The sequence below is a fragment of the Solea senegalensis genome, linkage group LG18 (assembly GCF_019176455.1).
Source record: "Solea senegalensis isolate Sse05_10M linkage group LG18, IFAPA_SoseM_1, whole genome shotgun sequence".
In the NCBI taxonomy this organism is placed as follows: Eukaryota; Metazoa; Chordata; class Actinopteri; order Pleuronectiformes; family Soleidae; genus Solea; species Solea senegalensis.
Genome location: NC_058041.1, coordinates 16,295,995 through 16,320,394, shown reverse-complemented (window position 1 = coordinate 16,320,394; position 24,400 = coordinate 16,295,995). Strand labels below are relative to the sequence as shown.

The 24,400-nt window shown below is 39.5% G+C and overlaps 3 protein-coding genes across 3 annotated transcripts; 2 read left to right on the top strand and 1 right to left on the bottom strand.

Annotated features, from left to right (window-relative positions):
- Positions 1-793: 793 nt before the first annotated feature.
- Positions 794-5,046, top strand: LOC122759336 (cytochrome c oxidase subunit NDUFA4-like). The gene is made up of 4 exons (XM_044014124.1): positions 794-974; positions 3,062-3,150; positions 3,325-3,385; positions 4,699-5,046. Exons 1-4 carry the CDS (start codon positions 927-929, stop codon positions 4,753-4,755), a joined length of 255 nt encoding a protein of 84 aa, XP_043870059.1. The 5' UTR covers positions 794-926; the 3' UTR covers positions 4,756-5,046.
- A 2,403-nt stretch (positions 5,047-7,449) lies between these two features.
- On the top strand, positions 7,450-9,325 carry LOC122759557 (neurexophilin-1-like). The gene is made up of 2 exons (XM_044014485.1): positions 7,450-7,464; positions 8,502-9,325. Exons 1-2 carry the CDS (start codon positions 7,450-7,452, stop codon positions 9,231-9,233), a joined length of 747 nt encoding a protein of 248 aa, XP_043870420.1. The 3' UTR covers positions 9,234-9,325.
- Positions 9,326-13,234: 3,909 nt separating this feature from the next.
- Positions 13,235-23,975, bottom strand: LOC122758826 (speckle-type POZ protein). The gene is made up of 10 exons (XM_044013159.1): positions 23,885-23,975; positions 18,965-19,164; positions 18,685-18,806; positions 17,687-17,838; positions 17,431-17,558; positions 17,152-17,329; positions 16,998-17,053; positions 15,747-15,869; positions 14,649-14,791; positions 13,235-13,457 (listed from the first exon to the last, which is right to left on the bottom strand). The coding sequence occupies exons 2-10, from the start codon at positions 19,040-19,042 to the stop codon at positions 13,313-13,315; spliced, it is 1,125 nt and encodes a 374-aa protein (XP_043869094.1). The 5' UTR covers positions 19,043-19,164; positions 23,885-23,975; the 3' UTR covers positions 13,235-13,312.
- Between the last annotated feature and the right edge of the window lie 425 nt (positions 23,976-24,400).

Sequence of the window (24,400 nt, the reverse complement as noted above, 5' to 3'; positions counted from 1 at the left end):
TGCTCAGACGAGTTTGTTCATTTATGAAGCGAGTTACAGGGCACTTGCGGTTTTCAGATGACCTACTTCCTGTGTGCAGGTCATGGCTTGCAGACATGTACAGTAAATGTAACAATGTTGTAATTCTACAGGTGTGGTTGTGGTTGCCGTTTTGTGCTTGGAGGTTGTTTGGTTTGTTTTTTTTCCATTGGGTCACTGATTTTGTACCACATTTATCAAGTTACCTGGCCAATTGGTCAATGTACGGAAAAGTTACAGGGCACTTCCTGTTTCATGGCAAAATAGCAACAAAATTCAAAATGGCCAACTTCCTGTTGGGTCAAGTTTGAGTCCATAGACGTGTTCAGGGTCGGTGTCCTGTGTCACATATGAAGTTTCAAGGCGATTGGTCAATGTGTATCATAGTTATGGGGTACTTTCTCTTTCGAATAGTCGAAATTTACCAAAATATGCCAAAATTCCAATAGTTACCGTAGCCACGTCCTTTTGAATCCACAAAGCCTTTGATAACCTTTGCCTTTGATGTGTCTATTATAAATTGAGACTTTTTTACGTTAAGATAAACACACTCCTTAGTTAAGTCTTAGTTTCGGCAGTGTCCCCACAGTCCTGGAACCAAACCTACGCCCTTGACAGTAGGTTCCTCGCACTTCGCGTCGCGCTGGGCCCTAACGAGCATTTAAGAACAAGTGAATTACGTCTTCCTGTCTCGAGCCCAGCACTACAGATGTGCAGCTGTTGTGACGTCTCACTCTGTGATTGGCTGACAGCAGAGGAGGGCGGTGACGGAGCGCACTTCACTGTCTTTGACGGCCTGTAGGAAAACGTAGATCGCCTCCCCCGCACCGGCAGCAGCGGCATCAGTGCGCGCTTTTACCCGATAATTCGACTCAAACGGCCTCCTGTCAGTGGGGAAATCAGCGGACATGTCTTTTCTCGGCGTCATCGGCAAACAACTGAAGAGCCATCCCGCTGTAAGTCCTGACCGCTGTGTTTCCACTGTAGTGTGTGTGTGTGTGTGTGACCCGGTGACATTGAAATGGACGTGGAGGACACGCTGCGTGTGTGTGACGGCGCGCTCCCATTTCCTCACCTCTGTCTAATGATGGTCTCTTCCTGTGACAGTTATTTAACAATAGAGCACCTTCATGTGTCACAGTGACGGAGATAATGCGGAATATAAACAGCATATTGGAGAGTATGCGCCACATTCTGGCGATGTTAAATTCCTCGGCAGCTGGTGCTTTAGACGGATGAACGGATACATAAGAAATATGCGACTCGTATTCATCAATTTATTTATATTATATTATATTAATTTATATAACAAAGCTTTTATTTCTTCGTCTATTTATTTTAAATAAATATTCGTCCTCTCATGTAGCTCTCCTTGTGCCACCTTCATTACACCTTCATTTGTCTGCTTTAAAATGCAGCCGAATACTTCTACTACCACCACTACTACCACTAGAAAAAGTAATGTAATAGTACTAGTAAATAATAATAATAATTTGAGGGGCAGATACGTTAAAAACAGGCGTGTACATGTCCGTTAAAAGCCATTTTGGCACGCAGCCGCAGCACGTACAGGGTCTCCATGCTGGGATGACTCAATGCCATTGCATGTACACACAGGGGCGGATCAAGACAATTAGTGGTGGGGGCCCAGTGCAATGTAACAATGTTGTAATTCCAGGTTGTGGTCGATGTTTTGTGCTTGGAGATTGTTTGGTCTATTTTTTTTTCCATTGGCTCACTGATTTTGTACCACATTTAGCGAGTTACCTGGCCAATAAACGGAGCCAGAACCTTGCCTCCATGGTCCAGGTCCGGGGTTCATGTGGATGTCAAAAGCTGTGTTAACTAAAACACAAAAACATAAAAAGTCATAGGCAAAGTCTGTGTGCATTAGACCTCTGAACAGTTAGTTTAGACCTTGTCTCACCCTGTGACATTCCCGCGCTGAATAATAACAACAAACACCAACATTATGCACCACAGCTTTAAAGTAAAGGGGTTCTCACACACTTGTACAGTTGTTGTTGCTGTCGACTGAATTAATCAGCTGTTCTTTGTGTGAACCCCCGCCCCCAGCTCTGAGACCTGTGTACAGAGTCTTCTGTTTATTACTGTGGTTATTAATAAACCACTGGTGGTTTCAGGTGAAACACTGTAATGTCTTCAATAACAATGTGACATATAGGGACTAAATAGATATGTGCTGAATAGCATATAGCCTTATCATAGATTTTTTTTGGCTATGTTTACATGCTCAGGGTTGTTCAAGGACAGTAGGATTATTGTGCATGTTTCAAAAACAGCTCTGTCGTAAGATGACCTGCATAATGCATTATGTAAATAAATGAAATAGAAGGAAACACACACAGTTTGCACCTTTGAAGCTAATGTTCAAATGTATCTTTCCATGAAAACATGGCATCTAAGTGTAAGATATCGTTCAAATATAAATATCTTGCCGTTTGACACCATTTTGTGACTCAAAACTACATTTTGTGTTGCTTTTTAAACCACTCACTCTCCCACACCAAAGTCCATATAAAAAATCACACACAGGAGTTGTTGATCCACTGCTGCCTCCATCAGTATGTTCAGATGTGTTATTTTGACACTTTGGTATTTAAAACCCTTTGTTTAGACTGGACTCAGTGACACCAGTTTACCAAACATGGCAGCAGTAGACCAGCAGCTCCTGTGCCCTCATGAGCTAAAAACGCTGAGTTTCTCTATGGACTTTGGTGTGTGAAAGTAAGCAGTTTACAAACTTCCATTTCCAATAAAAAAAAAAAAAACCCAGCTGTCTATCAACGAGATAAAAAGGCAAAATTTAAGTGAAAATACAGCACAGTCAGTATTTACCGTGTCAGTACTTTATACAACCACACTTTTTTAAATTTAAATTTCAAATTAAAAAAGGTTCACATCCAAAAGAGTCAACTGTTGTATTGTGCAGTATTGTGAAGTATTATGTAGCATTGTGGAGTATTATGTATTATTGTGAAGTATTGTGAGCTAGAGCATATTGTGTTTGTTGTCCCTCCAGCTGATCCCCCTCTTCATCTTCATCGGTGGTGGGGTGACCATGAGCGGCGCCTACTTGGCTCGACTGGCTCTGAAAAACCCAGACGTCTCGTAAGTGCCACTGTCACCTCAAACGTCGTAAACTCACTCGTGGATCTTTTCTTTTGTTTGTGCTGTAAATGTTGGGTAAACCTTAGCGTGTGTAGAAGTATGACATGATACACGACGATCGCTTGAATGCTTTGTCATACTGAAGTCATTTTTTTACTTGTTTTATGTTCTCAGGTGGGATCGCAAGAACAACCCTGAGCCCTGGAACAAACTGGAGCCCACTCAGCAGTACAAAGTAACAGCGTCACACTCTCTCCACAATAATTATCACGGAGCCTTGGAAGGAACATGGAAGGGGAAACAAATGCAATATTTGACCAAATAAAGACACACAGTATTTTTGCTGATCTATTGTGAGAGAAAAAAAACATTCCCCAAAATATTTATATTTCACATTCCTTTAGGTCAGTGTACACATATGCACTTGATATTTGGCCTTAAATAAAGACATTAAATCAGCAGAATTTGGCAGTAAAAACAACAAGAGTCAACTGATCTGTGTTACATTGACTTATTACAGTATTGAAAGAATTCTCTGCCATCTTGTCTCTTTAGGTTTCTTTCTTGGCCACAGGAAATAATTCCTCCTCCATGACTCAGCCTATTTGCTAGTTCCCAAATGACTATAAACAACCTCCACCCTGCACTTTCATCATGCTTTTAATGGAAGGGGATTACAGTCACATGTGGATTACGGTCACTTTTTCTTTTTGGAAACAAGATACACAAAAAAAAAAGATAAGACAAAATTCCGAGATTAAAGTTAGGCGTCTGAGATTAAAAGACTCTAGTCTGAGATTAAAAGACTCTAGTCTGAGATTTAAGACAAAATTCTGAGGTAAAATATTAAATTTGAATTCCGAGATTAAGCGATTAGAGTCAGAATTCTGAGATTAAAGTCAGAAATAGATTAGTTTGAATTCTGAGATCAAGAGTAAAAATTCGGAGGTTAAAATCAGGATTAAAAATTCTGAGATTAAAGTCAGGATTGGGAGATTAAGAGATGAGTCAAATTCTGATAAGAGATTATAGTCAGAATTGAGATTAAAATTAAAATCAGAATTCTAATAAAGTTTAAAGTTAATGACAGTCAGAATTCTGATATTATAGTCACAATTATGAGAAATAGATTAATGTCAGAATTGTGAGATTAAAGACAGAATTCGTAGAGTTGGCTCAGAATTCTGGCTTTGCCTCTTAATCTGATATTAATCTCTAATCCTAGATTCCTGACTTCAAGAAAAAAAGGCAGAACTCTGATTTTAAATTCAGAAAAATCACTTCAATCGCAGAATTCTGTAATTTTTCCCATTTTGTTTTCTAAAAGTATTCACTGTGGTCCTAATCGTCTTCTGTAAATTTCTATTTATCATGTTGAAACGTTTTCCTTCCAAGTCAGTCCCAGGGCTCTGCAAATCTTTTCATATTCCTTTGCATGTTGGTCCGGGTTAGATTACAATCACAAGCCACTTTGTGTAAATGTTATCAAAGCCTCAAAGTCCACGATTGCCTTTTACCGACTGTGAACGTTTGTGTGTTTGTTTGCAGCTGTTCGCAGTGAACATGGACTACTCCAAGCTGAAGAAGGACAGGCCTGATTTCTAAGTGGCTGCGTCTCTGACGTTGTCAGCAGTGTGAAGAGCCTTTTGCACCTTTGAATATATATTTGTGAAATGAAATGAGTGAAAGTGACGCCGCACACCCAGTGAGAGTAAAGGCAGGGGATCATTCACAGCATCGATGGCTGACTGAATAAAGCAGGCAACCACCTGTTTTACTAATTTATGAATTTATTTTTTGACTATGTTGTAAATCATTAAAACTGTTTCAATCACACTTGTATGTGTGTTTTCGATGCTACTGTATTTGAAATAACAGATTTTGAGGGATCAAGGATGGAGATGTAGTGTCTTTGTCTGTAAAATATATAATTACCGTTTTTTTATTAGCATTTCTACTCATAATCTAACAACAGCATTTAATGATTAACATCCATAAATGAAAATTCTTTAAAAAGAATGACACTAGAATACTTAAATTTCACCTTGTTTTCCCCCGGCTGTCCTCACTTCTCCAGTGGCTGTAGACTTTGTCCAGGTTGATGGCCATAGCTGCAGAATGTAGTTTCACCATTAAAATCATATTCACATATTAATCACATTAAATACAAGGCATTTTAAACAGGCTTTTAAATAATAATTATATGAAATAAATCCAAGTTCACAAATAACATACATACTGCTTTTGAGCCTGGCGTGCAGTTTACTTGTATAAACAAACAATGACACTTTTCTTTCGTGAACAAAAAATCACGCGGCTAATAATAAATCAATCAGCATGACGATGCACGAGCGTGAGTGGACTCTACTGACTGTCCTTAAGTGAAGAAACTTCCACATGCAGCGCTAAAGTCACAATAAACACTACTGATAATCCCCAATCCCCGTGGCACACACACACACACAGCATGTTCCAGCAGCAGCGTCATAAAACAACACAAACACATGAAGAAGAAACGTCACTCCTCAAAAACAAAACTGACCAGAACTGACCACAAGGTGGCACTGCCGGACCACATCACCTGTTGCCGTACAACAAAATGATCATTGCACATGATAACAAAACAAAATCGCTTTGAAGTGGCACATTTACAGCTGGTCCAAATTAAACTAAAGGATTCTTGAAACTAAATCTTCACTCTCTCACCGTCTGTGAGATCTCCTTTACCGCTCCACATTTACCGGCGCAGTTACCGACGCATGACGCACTGTTAAGGAGATTGATTGGCTGCGTAAGTAAATCACGTAAATCGTAATCGGAAGTCATCGGTTAACTGTAGTTACCGCGTATCACCTCAATGCGCTTCATTGCAAAACGGTACAGAATCAATTGTTATGTGTTTATTTTATTTATAGTTCGACAGTAACTTATACCGATCTACGTGCTCTGGACTTTCCTATCTGGCCACAGGGTGGCAGTGTGACAAGAAAACTAAACCCTCAAACTGATGGAGTGTAAGATACGATGACCGTCATTTATTCATCCCACTATGAAGAATTTTGCTGTAATGAATTTTAAACATGAATAAGAAACACCAGAATATATATATATATATATATATATATATATATATATATATATATATATATATATATATATATATATATATATATATATATATACATATATATATATATATATATATATATATATATATATATATATATTTGTAATTAATTTGTAATGAATTTTAAACATAAGAATAGAAAACATATATATAAATATATATATATATTTATATATATATATATATATTAAATCCTAAATATATATATTTATTTGTAATTAATTTGTAATGAATTTTAAACATGAATAAGAAACACCAGAATATATATATATATATATATATATATATATATATATATATATAATCCTAAATATATATATTTATTTGTTATTAATTTGTAATGAATTTTAAACATGAATAAACACCAGAATATATATATATATATATATATATATATAATCCTAAATATATATATTTATTTGTAATTAATTTGTAATGAATTTTAAACATGAATAAGAAACACCAGAATATATATATATATATATATATATATATATATATATATATATATATAATCCTAAATATATATATTTATTTGTAATTAATTTGTAATGAATTTTTAAACATGAATAAGAAACAGAATATATATATATATATATATATATATATATATATATATATATATATATATATATATATATATATATATATATAATCCTAAATATATATATTTATTTGTAATTAATTTGTAATGAATTTTAAACATGAATAAGAAACACCAGAATATATATACAGTACATATAAATATATACAGTATATACATATATAGGATTAAGAGTTGGGGCAAAGAAATAATTTGTGATGGTTAAAGGGATAGTTCAAATTATGTCAGTCTAGAACCAGCATCACACAAAAGCCTCACGTCACAAACTGCTCACTCTCCTGCACCAAAGTCCTCAGAGAAAATCAACAACATAGGACTTGTTGATCCACTGCTGCCTCCGTCAGTACGTTAAAATGTGTTATTGGAAAACCACTGATTTGAAATCCAAAAAAAAACTTTCCATAAGTGACACCAATGGAGCAGCAGCTCCCGTGTTTCTGTGAGCTAAAGACTTTGGCGCGGGAGAGTTCTTTTTCATGTTCCTGCAGAAAAAGGCTGAAGTTTAAAGACTTCACTGGTTCTATCCTGGGGCAGGGAGAGGGCAGGTGTGTGCATGAGAGAGCAAGGGATGAAAGAAAAGAGGGTGAGAATGCAGACACAGCAAAAGAGAGTATTCAATCCTCCAGACCTGAGAAACCTCTGTGTGTGTGTGTGTGCGTGTGTGTGTGCGTGCGTGTGTGTTGAGGCTGCAGTGCCTGGTAACAGAGTGTCTCAGTGTGGATGGAGCTGCCACTGAACACGGACCTCCAAATCTTAACCAACTTCACATGAGAGTGGATGGATATTCTATGCATTATGGAGATGTTGCTCTGCCACTGCTTTGCATCAGTAGTTCTGAAAGGAATCATTTGTTTGGTATGTGCTTTATTCTATTCTATTCTATTCTATTATGCTAGGTTAGGTTAGGTTACGTTATGTTATATATCATATAATCTTATATTATATTATATTATATTAAGTTATGTTATGGATTGATGTTGAATTATTTGTCAAAATGTCACAATTTGTTAGACTAAACATAACTAATTAAACCTTTTTTATATTCACTACATTATTTATACCTGTACTAAATAAAAATAAAGGACTTGGGACAAGTTTGTATCATTTTACAATCAGTACCAATCATAGGGCTTAACAAGGGGCAACATTCTCTGTCCTTCAAGGGATAGTTCAGGGTTGTTGTTTTTTAAAGCGTGGTTTCATGAGTTAGTGACTGAAACACAGTGGCTCACACAAAATATGACTGATCTTAGCAACTTCACAAACTGCCGACCTAATGAAATGCATGCACGTAAAGCAAGTTTTTTTCTTTTAAATAAAGTTATTGAATGAGTACATTATAATATATAACATCACTCTGGGACACGTTTCCATAAATCATTTCAGCGCTCCCAAAATTCTGTCTCTATGTGTATGAAATGCTGATGATACGATAAGACTAGTTTTTGGACAGTGCCTATGTAACCGTACCTCATACAACCACGAAACCCTGAACTATCTACTAAGAAAAACGACCACAACAAAAAGAGAAATAACAAAAGAAGTCTTTGGTGAGGGAGGAGGGTCAGAAGTACCTCCAGGTGTAATCTAAGTCTAATTTCTGCCATGTTTTTTGTCCAGTTGGTTCTCGGTCAGTGTCATAATGGCGACTTGAGAGCATCGCCTGAACTCAACAGAGAACATGAGTCTTCTTCACAGCAGAACCCATCTCTTCAAAGTAGGAATCACAAGCAAAACGCCAAACTCCCCATTAGTTCCTTCATCCCTTTTCCGAAGCAGGGATTTTGGGAAATACTAGCTGGACACTCCCAGTCACACTCCAACTCTTCCTTGAAGCTCAAGCTTCGGCCCATCATGAAAGTTCATGGTACATCCAAATTCTCCCGGAAGTTCAGTTGGGGAGATTTTTACTCCAACATCAAGACGGTCAAACTGAACTTGCTGATAATGGGTAAGATCGTGGATCATGACAATGGCTCCCTTGGAGTGTACTTCCGCCACAACTCCACCGGTGTGGGCAACATCTCCATCAGCCTTGTCCCACTGACGAAAGAAGTGGAGTTTGACCTACAGCGCCAAAGTGTGGTCAACCCAAAAGACTCCAAGGCGTTCAGCTGCTGGGTGGACTACGAGAAAACCGAGCGCAACAAGAAGGTGATGCTGTGCAACTACGACCCATCAAAGACGTGTGATCAGGAGCAGACTCAGAGCTATGTCACCTGGATGTGCTCCAAACCTTTCCAGGTCATCTGCATCTATGTGTCTTTCTACAGCACAGACTACAGACTGGTGCAGAAAGTGTGTCCGGACTCCAGTGACCAGAATCCAGGGGCCTACCTGCCCTCTGGATAAAACCAGGCAAAGACAACTGGACATCCAAGTTTCAATACTCGCGCACGCAAAGAGGAGTTCAGTTAAAGCGTAACTTTGTAAGTCTGGTCGCTTTTTTTTTAGCGTACACATTTTTACGACACCGACATAAACTTCCATCCGTTGTCGACCGCTTTATCTGCTTCCTGTGTTTTTAATTCTCACCATTCAAAAAAAAAACAAGCCATTCCTATGTTTACTCGTGTGTGGTCAAACAGTTGTTTCCTCTTCCTCACTTCCCCCAACAACGGTTTTCTCTGCTCCTTTTTCACCAGGTGAAAAAATGCTTTGTGATTTCGCGAGACCTCCTGATTCTGACGACTCCTGGTCAGTGGCCCTGGTCTCGCAAGGCTAATAGAAAGTAGGCGGATTGGAGAGGCCCCCACGAACAAAGTCTCCCCGCAACAAGCCATTTAAAGCAAAACTAGGCAGGATTTCTAACAGTGATAACATTATTTTAGACAGAGCTGAGCGAAAAGGAAGCAGAGAAAACCGTTGTCGCAGAGAGGTTTAGAGTTAGTAAACATCGGACTGGCTTTTTACGAAAGACAAGAACTGAAAAACACAGAAGCGTGCAAACCCGATGCCGACCTGGCGTTCCAGCTGTTGCGTCAGCAGTGAGTTAGATTACAGCTCTCGTTGCTCTCTTGCCTCGACTGACTTGGTGCCGCACATCAATTTGCGCAATTTGGACTTTGAATTTGAATTTTAACACTCCACATCTGGATAACTGACGACATGGCCTCCAGCAGGGAAACATTGATTTCAGACAATATTCCAACTACGAAGGGAAATGTACAATTCTGATAGGAGCTGCTGGTCTGCCGCTGCCTAGTTTGGTAAGTTTGCGTCGCGTCAAATGAAGGATCTCAAACTCAGAAATCACCAAAATAACACAATTGACCTTCGTGATGACGACAGTAGCGGATGAGAGTGAGCCTCAGTGTCTCCAGTTGGCGCTGCTCACAGTGCAGTTAGCACTAACTGTATCAGTAACTCATACAAACACACTAAAAAAAAAACAACTATTGCTTGAACGCGCCACGCTATAACGAGAACGCTATATAATAATGTTTCTACATGTATCTTTTAAAAAATGGTAATGTCATTTTCAATCTGCTTAATGTAGCCTAGACGAGTTGTACTTGTCAAATGTATTTGATTGTATAACAACTGATTGTCAGTCAATGAAAAATGATTATTCATTTATTGTACATGAGCAATATCGCCTCAAACTAAATGGTCCATGCGTTAATGTTAAATTATATATACAGAAATATGTATAATTCTGGTGATGAGCTGTAGCAATGTTTATTTTTTTTGAATGACCTATAATCTTCAAATAAAAGCTATGACAAATTCAGTGTTTTTCACTTTTGACTAAAGTCATGTTTTCACCAATTAATTTATTATTATTTAACATTATGAGATTTCTTGAGAAATAATGCAAAGAACCTTGTGAAAGAAAAAAAAAGAAAAAACTGTCAGTCTTTCCCAGACTTTTAATGTGGGAACTAACTATCATGACCCAAGTTACAAAATAAATATTATAGGAGTATAGTTTGCTCTTGACCCAGAGGGTTAGGAAAAATATTATTTTCATACAATGTGACGACCAAAGCACAGTCTGAGTGAGACGAGAACCATCCAGCTTCTCCATAGACCACAACACAAACTGACCAACTTTTGGACGGGTTTCAGAGTTGTTTGTTATTAAATATATATCTATGAATTTAATCAGTCAATAATAATTGATAGAACTGTCCAGGGTGTACCCCGCCTATCGCCCTATGTCAGCTGAGATTGGCACAGCACCCCCCGCGCAACTCTGGTGGAGGATAAAGTAATTGATGGACTGATAATAATATTGATATGCGATTAATTGTGATTAATTAATCACAAAGTACCTACTTAATTAGATCATTTGTATTTAATGGAGTCCCACCACAAATTATTAACGAGCCTGCTCTAAATCTCCTGAGGGGCCGTCGCTATAGCAACCACTAGGTGGCCACACAAATTGATCCACATCAGCTGATTAGACTGCACAGAAGAAAAGGTTCAGGTAGTAAGAATGATTGAATCTATTTTTAATTTAAATACTCAAGACCAATAATTTTAAACAGCTTTTGGTTTGTCAGTTTGTTTTAAAGGGTTGAGTCTGGCCCTTTAACAGAAGGTTTGTCCTTGTGGGTACTGTGTGTGTGAGGAAAGGAGAGAAGAAAAGGAGACAAAGTGCACATGTGATGTGTACAGTTAGCAGCCACAGCCTAAATATAGTATAAAACTCCTGCTGTTATAGCAAACATGTACCATGCGTGGTACATGTTTGCTATAACAGCAGGAGTTATAAAGTCCTCTGTTGACACAAGAGTTGGTCCAGACTCATTCAGAATCAGGTGAAATTTTAAATTTTCTTCACTTTGGGGGGATTTTTGTTACAAAATTAAATACAGGAATGTCTCAGCTGCACACAAATATCTTTACTCAAAATGTGACCTATTTTTGTGGAGTCTCGACATAAGTCATACAAAAATACCAACACAAAGTCTACATTGCATTCAATACAAAATAGTTGTGGTTTATTCTTTAGGGAACAAAAAATGGCAACAACTAAGTGTCACTTCTCATGATAACCAGCAATATCTACAGGAAAGAAACAACAATGGTTCCTTCTATCGATGACCATAACTTTCAATGTAATTCATGTGGTTTGTTTTTTTTAACTCCTTTTTCCACATTCTGCCCTTTCTGAACATTAAAACGTGTTCATTTCAAATCCATTTTCCCCCTCAGTCTTAACGACGACTTTTTTTTCTTTCAATTTCACGATTGAAAATGCTTTTGTTTTACACATCTTCAAAAACGCGCGTCTGTACAAATTCCTATTGAAAAATGATAGAAATGACAGTTCTACGGGGAAGAAAATAATGATAATTCCATCATAAAAAGAACATTAACATGCCCCACTTAATCCAATAGTTTTTTTTTTTTACTTGAGATTCTGTTCTGTGTCTCGTGACACCTTGGACTTTTATCTCAAGGTTTCCAAAGACACACAAAATACTGTTTCTCCAGGAATGACACATCCAGTTGTGCGTAGCTATTCTCTGTCTCCTCTCTATACGGCTTTGTATTCCTGGCTATTAAAATAAAAATGAAAACGGACGCAGATGAAGACTTGTGTAAATGGGAGTGTGTGTATGTCGTTTCTGTCACTTGCTGATAAATCTTGTTAAAGGGAATTTGTTCTTGGTGGTCCAGCTTCCATGAAGCGTGCTTCAAACGTGTGCTTACCTATAGTACTTCGACTTCACTGCTGGTAAGGGTTGACGGGGGGTAATCTGTGATTTTAGTGCAATGTTTTTCCAACTTTCTTTAGGAAAATTTCTGTCGATTTTTGTCCCATTTTCAGCTTTTTTTCCTGACTAGCCCTTGGTTGCCTTTCTCGGGGGGGCAGCACTTCTAGTATGTAGCTTTTTCTGTAGTCCCTCGCAGGCCCATGTGTCCTTAAGGTTTGGGGGCTTCTCCAGCTGCTCTGCTCCAAACACTAAGACCAGAGCAGAGAAATGTCTCATTTGTCTGCACTTGTCCGTGAAGCCTCTGAAATGTCCAGACACTCGGCTCCTTGTGGGGTTCTTGTGTGTTCAGTCTTCCTTGTGAACGGATTCCAAAGTAGGAATAAGCAGGACGTCTAAGGGTTTTTGTTTCTCACACGCAGAGAAGAGCACAACGTCAGGAGCCGAGCAGAAAAGGAAGTGGGTGTGTGGTTCTTTCGTAAACAACATTACGTCCACTTCACGATACCCACCTCTCCCTCTCTTCCACGCCGCCCTCCTCCTCCTCCTCCTCCCCTTCATCTTTTGAAGAGACTAAATACAGCAGGTTTGGATGGGGCAGAAGGAAAAATTTTTTGGGGGCAGGGTGGGCTGTAGGTAGTAGTAGGTAACAATGAGGGGAGATCTTACCCCTGTGTTGGAGGTCTGTGTCTTTCATGTTTGTACGTGTGAAAGTGTGTGTGTGTATATGACAGAGTTGTATATGACTCTGTCCTCGGGCTGTTAGGACTGTTTGAGGCGTTTGCGCGGGGGTCCGAGGAACGGACACTGGGCCGAGGCCAGCGAGCGGTAGGCTTCTGCCACAAGGTGAGGGTGAGACGCCACCATGGACTTCCAGCCGGCCGTCTCCATCACCTCTGCAGCGTGGCTGGAGGACGAGAGAGAGAAGGAAGGAGAAATACAAATGGTTTTAGGCAGTGGTTCTCAAACTTGAAAATATTTAGCTCTCAAACGAACACCATTGTCGCCAACGTTAACATCAGCTAAGTCAGCTACAGACTTTACACAGGAGGAAGATTTATTCCCAATAAGACAATTTGCTCTCTCATCATCCTCCTCTTCCTCACATATACTTCACACACTTTATATAGTAAAATTAGATTAAGATGGACCGGAGATACATGACTCTTATTATTATTATTATTATTGTTATTGTTATTTTTACGTATTTCAATCAAAATTCCTCACACATACCCTGGTATTTACAGTAGTCACCAACTAATTGAATTGTCAGTTCATTCTTCACACGGCATTTCCACACTGTGGAGAGTGAGACATCTCGCTTTCTAACTATCTCTGCTGGGAGATCTAGATCTAAGAACAAAGATTTCTTATAGCAGACCGTCAAACAGAGATTTTCCTGCATCATCTTTTTCCAAAGGTCTCCGTATTTGCTAGTCCAAAACTAAAAAGTCTGCCAAACTTCTCTGTTATTGCGGTCTTTCTTTCGTGGTACGATTCAGTTTGGTACAGTACGGTGCAGTTTGGAATGTCCTGGGTCAGACTTGACCTATACCATTTTACTCTGGTACCCCAAGGGAAGGATGTCAAAGGGCGGAACGTTTGGGGCTGGTTATTTTGGTACTATTCCTAATGGAAACACAAAAACGTATACATACTGTACCAAAGTGAACTGTTTCACTCAGTGGAAACATGGCGTATGTGTCAGTCCTGAAGTATCACTTTAAGGGAGAGAAGAAATCTAAAGAAGAATGTGTGAGCTGAACATTGGCACAGACACACGTTCAGGCTGATGTGTTACCATCACACATTCATCTGAGTGATAGTGAGTGAACACAGGAGGTGAAGGCAGACCTGGTAAGGAGTGAGTCAGGTTGCCCTGATATGTCAGTTTAATAACATCACACAGACAGACTACTTGAGGAAGGGGGGGGACATGTGAAAATGAATCATTAACTACGACACTGAGATCTGAGGTGAGAGGATGAGACTGGATCCTCAATAGTCGGTGATGAAATGATGCCAAAGGAAAAAGAGAAAACAGCTGCTGAAAACCTCAATCACATGTGATGATGAGCTTTTCTGTGTGTGAACTCACTAGTTGATGAAGTCAACAGCCTGTGTTTTGAGCTGGTCAGCACTGTGCAGGTCAGCCAGGATGAGGATCTCAGCAGCATTTTCCACAGACAGACTGGTGCACAGAGCATCCTCACACATCACCTTCAGTCTCTCCAGGGCATACTAACACAGAGAGAGAGAGAGAGATGAACAAATGTCATTCAAACCACTGTCAAGTAAGTACACACAATGCTGATTAAAGTGGAGCTATGCAGGATTTTTACCCCCAACAGCTTCAGAGTCACTGTGACTGTTAAAGGTCTTGTTGCAGGGAGATTGGGGGCTGTCTCCACTCCCCCTAGTGTCTGTTAGTGGAAAACCAACCTTGCGAGATCAGGGCAGCCGACCCAGAGTCCTCAGTATCGGGAGGTCTTGCGAGAAACATGAATGTGCTTCAAGGCAATACAAACACACACCCTAGCCAGACAACTAGGCAGTGATAGCGTTATTTTAGATGTTCAAAACGAAGCAGAGAAAACTGTTGACGAAGGAAGACGTTTCGACTGTCTGACCGTGACCGAGCGAGGGGACCAGCTTTTTTTCCGAATGGCAAGAACTGAAAAACACAGAAGCGCGCAAACCCGATGCCAACCTGGCATTCTTGCCGTTGCACTTATCTTATAAGTATCTTTGGGATAAACTCTCTGTTCTACATGTGTTTATGTACATTTACACTTTCTCTGTTTTTTGTTATTGATGTAAAGGTATCTGCTCAACCATTTTTCATGAACTACTAGGTTAGCTTGCTAGCTGAGACGTTAGCATACTTGCCAGCAAACTTGTTATTGGTAAAAATATGTACACTGAAAATTTGGGGGGTGGGGGTGGAGCTTTGTAGAGAGGAAGCCAGAAAAAAGCGTCCAGACGTGCAAAATTTCAGCTCCACGAGACACACGGGACACACACAGGGACACACACGGGACACACACAGGGACACACACAGGGCTTTAGAACCTGGGACTCTCCAACAGTGAGAAAGACCTGAAGAAAGCCACATAGATGTATGATCATGTGTTGCGATTTCTTTTTCAGTGATACTGTATCTTCCTCTTGGAGTTGTATTGTACTGTTATATTACCTTGTCAGCTGCTGCCAGCAAGTCATCGGCCATCTTGTCCAGGTTGGGAGCCTTGTCTGTGTAAATGAAGCACATCATCTCTTTAAAAACCTCGGGCTCCACATCGTTGATCTCCACGCGGTTCTGACAGGAAACAGACAAGAAGGTTTGATTAATGACACAAGCTTCATTCATTCATTCATCGATTACTATTTTGTGTTTTTTTCAATAATTAAAACAAGTTTTCAGATTTTTCAACTTCTTAAATGTGAATGTATTCTGGTTTCTTTGCTCCACATAGCAAAGAAATGATTAAAACGGAATAACTTTAGTTTGTGGACAGAACAAGACATTTTCTGGACCAAACAAATACTCAATTAATCAAGAAAATAATCGACAGATGAGTTGATTATGAAAATAATCATTAGTTGCAGCCTTATATCTTTAATTTTCAATATTCAACATTCTGAGAAGAGCTCTCTGCAGCTGGTCCAGCAGCTCTTCATTTGCAGTGTTTGTGTCTATTATAAGGAGTACATATATTGATGATGTCATGATATTGGCAAAAATCAATTTGACTGTTCTTCAATTAGAATTGTTATAAAGTTTATTCCACTTTTTATCTCTCTTGAGATCTTATGTTTTTCTTAGTATTTCAGCAAAACTCTTAATTGGGATGTTAGAAGATGTTTTGTTATTGTGAAAACATAATTTATTTTTTTTTGTCAGCGTTAACGCATTCATTTAATAATTTAATTCTCTCTCTCTATTCCATGATTTTATATAAACAAATATCTGTTATAAACTCAAGGTTTATTTTCGCAAAATTTAATTACAGAAAATTGTACAATTAAATTAAAATTTAATTTGACGGCTCTAGTTTTTTTTTTGACTGCTTTACGAAATACAAAAAGAATGCTAATATAATTGAGTGAAACAGTTTTTTTTTATCTCAGCAACAAGAAGTAACAGTAACAAAATCTGTGCAGCTTCTAAAGCAATTTCATTTCTTGCACAACTAGAAAAAAAGCAATTCCATGCTTCTGCAGCTTTGTCAGTGAGGGATGAATCCTGACCCTCAAACACGACAGGACAATTTCATTTCAGGTGCACGATCATTCAGTTCCAGCACACAGCTCTGTGCCGCAGCCTCGTGACTACACAAAATCCTTAACACAGCAATGCAAACCTGAGCTGCTGCTGCTGCTATGTCATGGGAACAAAACACACATATTTAGAATAGAGAAAAGAAGAATAAAAAAAGTCGCTCACCTTTTTGCTCTCCTCCATCTCATGCTCAAACATGGCGCTGAATACTGGGGATCGGGCTGGAAGCAGAGATGTGGAGGAAGGTTACGACAACAGGAAAATGGGTGAGAAATAATGGCAACAAGCAACAGTCAGAGGGCAAAGTCTCCACTTGTACCTGCCAGGATGGCTTTGTGAGCCTGGAACTCCTGTCCAGCCACACAGAGCGAACAGTCCGTGAAGCGCGAGTTCTCCCACAGGCCCCCAAGTTCGTCTGCTAGCCTGCAGTCAGGCACCTTTACCATGTTCATGGTGTTCTGGCCAGATATGTTGACAGAGTCTTGCACCACACTCACCTGCGGGAGATAAACTAAATGAGAAACATGCAGGACAAAAAGCTCTACACGGAATATTGGAATGTAAAAGTACAAATTGAACACAACAACCGTGCCGTTACCTCACAGAAGAGTGTCAGCTTGTCGTCAGGTAGAAGTCCGTTGGCCTCATCAAGGAGGAAGTCTCTCCGGATGAACTTTTTAAATCCCCAGTCCTTCCCCTGGACAAAGCGATATGCTCTCTGGCTTTCTGCAGACAACCGGCACATACAAAAATCACAGAGATTAAATCTACGTCAAGGACAAAATGTAAAATTACAAACTGCACAGAGGAATTTTTATTTATTCCTCCTGGTTTATGCTAACCAGCAGACTCACCCATGGCTTTGGTCTCCTCTCCCTTGGCGTTGAGAATGGAGAACTTGAACTTGGCGCGCACCTCCGCCTTTGGACAGCTGACCAGCAGCAGGTAGAGAGACAGGTAGTCTTTACTCTCCTCATCTAGGCCCTTGGGATTCACTCGCAAACACCTGAAACAAAACACCAGACACCACAGTCAAGATCTCTCTGTCTTTTTGTTAAATTTTGAATGTGAAGTGTAAAGTTCACATTAATAAAAAAAAGAGATGAAATGCCTACATGAGGTTAAGCTTTCCTCTCTGCAGACCTTTCCAGGGACATCTGTGCACTCTGAGAGCACATTCTTATTCACAGGTAATATTGTAAATAAAAAGAGAGTTTCTGGCAAATACTACTAGAAATGTTGTTGGGGCATTTGCCTTTACTGCTGAAAGTTGTCAGAGTTTGCTCCTGTTGTCACTAGTGAAGTTTACATGTGCAAAATATCTCCATTACAAAAAGATTTGTTCCTTTTGGAATGCACAATTCCATCGTTTACAGGGACTCAAAATTAAATGATCTGATTGTGGTGTAATAACCGGCGTTTGACACCCCAGAGTTTTCAAATTGTCACGTTTACATGATATTTTTATTCCGATCTAGCTTTCATTTCTTGATTAGGTGTGTACACGTAAACATAGCTAGTAATTTCCTGTTCAAGGAATGTTTATTCCATCTTACTCTACAGACCGCTCTATCGCTAGCAACACTGTTAATGAAGCAACAATTATTAAAATTGTCAATAAAGTAGTGAAAACTGTGACATATCAGGAGTATTAGGGGATTCAAATGAATTACAAGCCATTATGGAAATGTTTGAACTTCATTGTCTACCACTTTATCCTCCACATGAGGGACATGAAGCATGTTAGAACCTAACAACAACAAAAAGTGGAACTTTAAAGATGAACAATACACCATACAATTATGCTGGACTTGTGAATAGGATGAAATAAGGTAGCTCTTTTCTCACCCACCATTTCAGCTTGTCATTAGCCCCAGACGAGAAGGTGGAGCTCTTGATGACCTCGCCCATCTCCTCGCGACAGAAGCTGAAGTTGTTGATGGTCCACATGTAAGAGAACTTCACCACTTTGATCTGATGGGTAAATTATTACAACATATATATATATATATATATATATATATATATATATATATATATATATATATATATATACACACACACACATCAGCAAAACACCCATTCATTTTCAGTTTTAAGGGATAACAATGTTCACTGTGGAGTAACATTACCTGTGTGTAACACCAGCTCTCGGCCACAGGCCCGCTGGACATTTCCGCAGGGGGAGGGGGACTCGGGACTCTTGACATTGCCAGCGTGACAGAGGGTGTTGGGGAGCGAGAGGGTGAAGATGTCAGCCACTTTAACTTGTCAACGTTCACTCCTGGCGTCCATCTGCATAAGTACACACCAGATGGAAGCTATTTGCCCCCTAGAAACAGATGATGCAAGGATTAAACACATATGAGTGGACACCAAAAGGAGCATTGTTGCAGTTGATGCCTCTACATTTCTAGTTGCAAAACATCAACACAGCAATGATCAAATCCCAAGACTTCAAAATGGGATTATTTTGTATAACAGGTTGCCACTTGTTATACATATCACTTGTTGCCACTTGTTGACATATCAAACAAAACACAAACTGTCACCTGGGGATCAAAGGCTACACGTGTATCACATTCTATAGCTATCAGCTGAACTTTAACCAGGGAATCTGTACACTTATTCATATAAAATACATACATTCAGTATCTGTGACTGTATGAGCAAAATGTAGTGTGGTGAGGATTTGAAAATATAAAGGCGAGAATAAAAAAAACAAACAAACACTAGAATACCAACTCAAAACCTAGAAGATGTAGGAAATATTTTTTTGTGTGAGAAACTATAATGATCTATGACTAACAGCACAACTACAGGCAACTTTGCAATGTTTTGAGAAAATGATGCAACTCTTTACTAATACACTGAAACATGCTGAATTAGCAGATGCAGATTTAATATTTGAGCACAAATTTCTACAACTATGTATACATTGTCAGGAGAATGAGAACAAAGAACACAACAAAACGAGAGGTAGGAAATGCATTTTTTTGGGGGGTGGGGTCGTGTAAAGGCATTTTCAGAGAGCAATTTCCAATGGGGAATGAAACAAATTTCAACCCTTGTTGTCGTGGACACAATGTCGATTTCCAAAGTCGTGGTCCTTGAGGACTGCAGTAAAGCCACGGACAAACCTTGAACTATAATTGGTACAGGGAGTGGGGATCGATTGCACAGCGCATGTTGGGGCTCCATGGGAGTGGTTTCATATTCTGCTCTTGGTGCTGGCGCTCTACCTTTCCTAAAAGCTCAATCTAGGTGAGGTATGAACTATTGATTTTGCTACAGAGATCGGCTTGCCTTGCTCCAATCTCTGACTTTGTGCAGGCTCACAATTACACAGAAGGGGATTTGACAGGGCCAAAAAAAAGCATTAGCAGGCAGGTTTCACCTTTTGCCTGGACTCCTGACTTAAACCCCCCCCCCCACCCCACCCAGGAGGTTAAAGGGAGAGGAGAACTCAATGCATCTCTAATGTCTCCAGTCACCTGTCTCTTACCAACACTTACAACACTGCTGCACCACACATGCTAAAGGCTTAGCTGAAGAAGCCGCTGTGGAAGTAATTGCAGCGGCAAGCAATTTACTCCACCAACTTAGCAGAAAACACGTCTTAGAGCACTGACAATGTGTGTAGTTACGTTAACAGACAGACACACACATACACAACTCCACCACTCCACCTCTAGCTCGACCACAAGCTCAATATGAGCGCACACATTCAACTGTGCCTCTCTCGCTGAAGCATTTACACATACTCATGCATTGAAAAAAATACCGTTGTATACCATGAAACGGTTGAAATTTTTAAGAATAAGGTGATATGGAGAGACCGGTCCCCGTTTTTTTTAATAGTTCCATTAGTTGCTCTTGCTTGTTTGCAGCACGGGTGATCTTACAGTTAGAAGTCTTTGAATTTCTACTTAAATGCTTAAGTTGAAAGAAAATAAGAGTTGTTTCCTCAAATATTGTGTCCACTGATATAATCTGAGAGTGTGCCTACATGCTGAATATGTTTTAGTACGTCATACAAGTGTGGTTGTATGACGTACTAAAACACATTCAGCATGTAGGCACACTCTCAGTGTAAATATGGCTGCCAGTAGGGACACACAAAAAGGAAATGATAAGACTCACTCGAGAATATACTTGACACTTTATTAGACAGCCTTTTCTGACTGAAATGTGTAGCTCAATTTTTTTAGCTCACAGGGACATAGAAGCTGCTGGTCTATTGATGCTTTGTGTCATTACCTTAAATCTGTGGATTCCAAAAACACAGACATAATATCAGTGGTGGACGGACAACTCTTCTGTGTGCATTAAGCTAGAAACATATTCTTGAAATAAAGTACACTTAGGAGGGCATACATATTATTAGATGTGCATCACATTAAGCACCAGCTGGCAGCCATGTTTTCTGTGCCACTACCAAGTCTGTCCTGAAGGGAGCCAAACAATTTGACGTATGAATTGGTTGAATGTAAAAAGAGACGGCAACCAGGGCCACACAGTTGGTGCAGTGGTTAGCACTCTTGCCTTTGCAGCAGTGGGTTCGTGAACTGGTTGGAAGAAGGACCTTTCTCCATGGAGTTTGCATGTTCTCTCTGTGTGTGCATGGGTTTTCTCCGGGTTCTCCGGTTACCTTCCACAGTCCAAAAATATACAACATGGGGAGTAGGTAAATCTGATACTCTAAATTGACTGTAGATGTGAGAGTAAATGCTTGTTTGTCTCTATATGTGGCCCTGTGATGGACAGGTGACCTGTCCAGGGTGTACCCCACCTTTCACCCAATGTCAGCTGAGATTGGCACCAGCACCCCTGCAACCCTCATGTGGAGGATAAAGGTAGAATATGAGCGAGTGAGTGAGATGGCAACTAGGGATGAGTCAATAATGATACAGTATTAGACCAATACTGGTCAAAATGCATCAATTATTGGTCAGATAAAAATTCAAAATTCAATACAGTCCAAAAATCCTATATATCACATGCTACATTATGCAGCATGGAATGTAAATAAAAAAATCAGCATTTATGCTGAGTCACATTGTGGTATGTTTATTTCTTCATTATGGGGAGAAAATATTTGTTACAGTGGGGGAAGTATGTCTTTCTGTCTAATAGGGGTGGATCGGTTCATTCAAAGAATACGTCCAGTTCAGTACGCTTGTCACAGTTCGGGACACAGCAGCAGCATCGTTTCGTTTCGTTCTCCTGTGTGGGAGCTTTTCAGAATTACTGTAACCTAAGATGACAGCGGTAAAAAGTTGATGGACAAAGCTGTCACTGTATGTAAGCACCGCACAACACACGTTACTGTCTGCAGAGACTCCACCCCAGTGTGACGCTTGACAGCACAAGGAAGAAAGAGTCGGGTAAGAAAAAGCAACAGTAAAGCAATGGGGGTGTTTATAGTGAAAGATATGCAACCTTATGCCATCGTTGAAGATGCAGGATGCAGCATATGATTAAAGTACTTCAGCCGTGGTATAATATTCCATCCCGCCGTCACTTCAGCAACACAGTGATTCCTGAAGTTTATGAAGCGACACTACGACAAATTGTCCAACACAGTTTATGTGGCTCTTACTACAGATGGATGGACCTCCAGGACCACTGAAAGTTTTCTAACTGTGACTGCTTGTTACATTCATTCGGAATGGGAGATGAAAAGCTCTGTTTTGCAGACCCACCCACTTTATGAAAGCCAAACAAGTGAGCATCTTTCTGAAGCACTGACACAAGCAGTGACAGAATGGAAACTAGAATAAATATATAACTGTGTAAATGCAGCAATCTCTCTCCTCTCACTGTTTCAAAATATCTGGATTGTTAGAATGATGTGCTTAATCCCGTATCAAACTGCCTCATTATTTCAGTTTTTGCAAGATTGCATGATATGTCCTTATCTGAATATCTGATTAAAAGAAATCTAATTATTAGGCTATAGATCTGATACATGGTATGGTAGTGGAGTGTAAAACACAAGCGTGTCAACAGTTTCCTAGTTTTAAAAGGTCTAAAATGACTCTATTGGACTGATATCGCTACAGACAGATACTCGAGTTTGTGATGTTAGTATCAGAATCGCCCACGAAAAAGCTGCATCATGCCATACCCAATGACAACCATTTATAATGATGATAATAAAGACAACAGGCAAACAGTTGGAAACACATTTTCAACTAGATAGTACTATCATCACAATCTTCATAATACCGATCATAATGGACTAGTGTGCAGATACTGTATAAGTGTACATATAAATATATGTGTGTGTATGTTACTGTTGTCACCACTTTAATTCAAGAGCTATGACGATATCAATCTACGTCAATGAGAAGATACTGATACTGTCATAATCATTGCTGTGCTGGTATTATGGTCTATTTCTAGCCGATTCTAAATCAATCTCATCTCTTTTTAGACCAAGAAAATTACAATTCCAAGGCTAAATTCTCGAGATCATACCATCTATGAACTTGAACAAAAGACAACAGAATATTTTAATCCTATTGCTACGAGTATTATTTACAAAAGTATTTTTCCTGTTTGGCTTTTTTTTTTCGCGAAGTTGAAACCTACATATAAGTGACACACTTCTATAAAGTTCTTACATAAATATCACCTGTCGCTGATCGTTTCTGGACATAAACACAGACTGAGCAGTGGATGTGGGCGATGACAGTAGCAGGTTGATAAGCTGCTAACAATCAAGATAACGTCTCCTTCGTTGAGCTTGTAAATAAAGCTGCCCGTAGACAACAAATGCGCTTGTAGAGGAACGAAAAACACGACACCGAGGTCTGATAGCTTCAACACTACAGCAAAATAATCCCCCACAATCTTACATTAGCACGTCCGCTAACGCGATCGAGCCGACTAGCCATTTAGCCGTATCCCTGTACATGAGCCAAACACAAATGTCGGAGAAAATGCCACAAAGACTAAATGGCCATTTGCAACTAGACGTCTATTGTGTAACTAGACGTCTTGTGTAATTATGTTTCGCTCTACGTTTCAATTATGGACAGACTCACCTTTATGTTGAGTTAAATGCTATCGGCGGTCGTGAGGGATCTTATGTTGTTGTTAGCTAGCAGGCTAGCTGTCTGTAGATACTGGCATACATAGAGAGGCTGTCTCGCAAACAGCGCCCCACGCTGCACTGGAGTAATTGATATGCTGGGAATACTAGAAAATAAAGAGTTAAATAATAGAGAGAAATTATTTGACAGGCCAATAACATGGATGTTCTGAGCATGTTGTGATTGAGATGCAAACATTTTTTAGAACATTAAATGCTAATGAATCATATAAAATGGAATTAATAATTACATATATTTTAGCAGATGCTTTTATCCAAAGCGACTTGCAATGGAATTGAGTACAATAAGCGAGGGGTGGAGTCAAACATTGTGACCATGATGTCTTTCGCACACAGGGCGACCGGTCTTAACCACTGAGCCACTCCACCCTATAATTCAAATCAAAAAGTGTATGTATGCTTTTGTTGTGTGGATTATTGGTTGTGTGTAGGCCCAGATTTGTCCCAC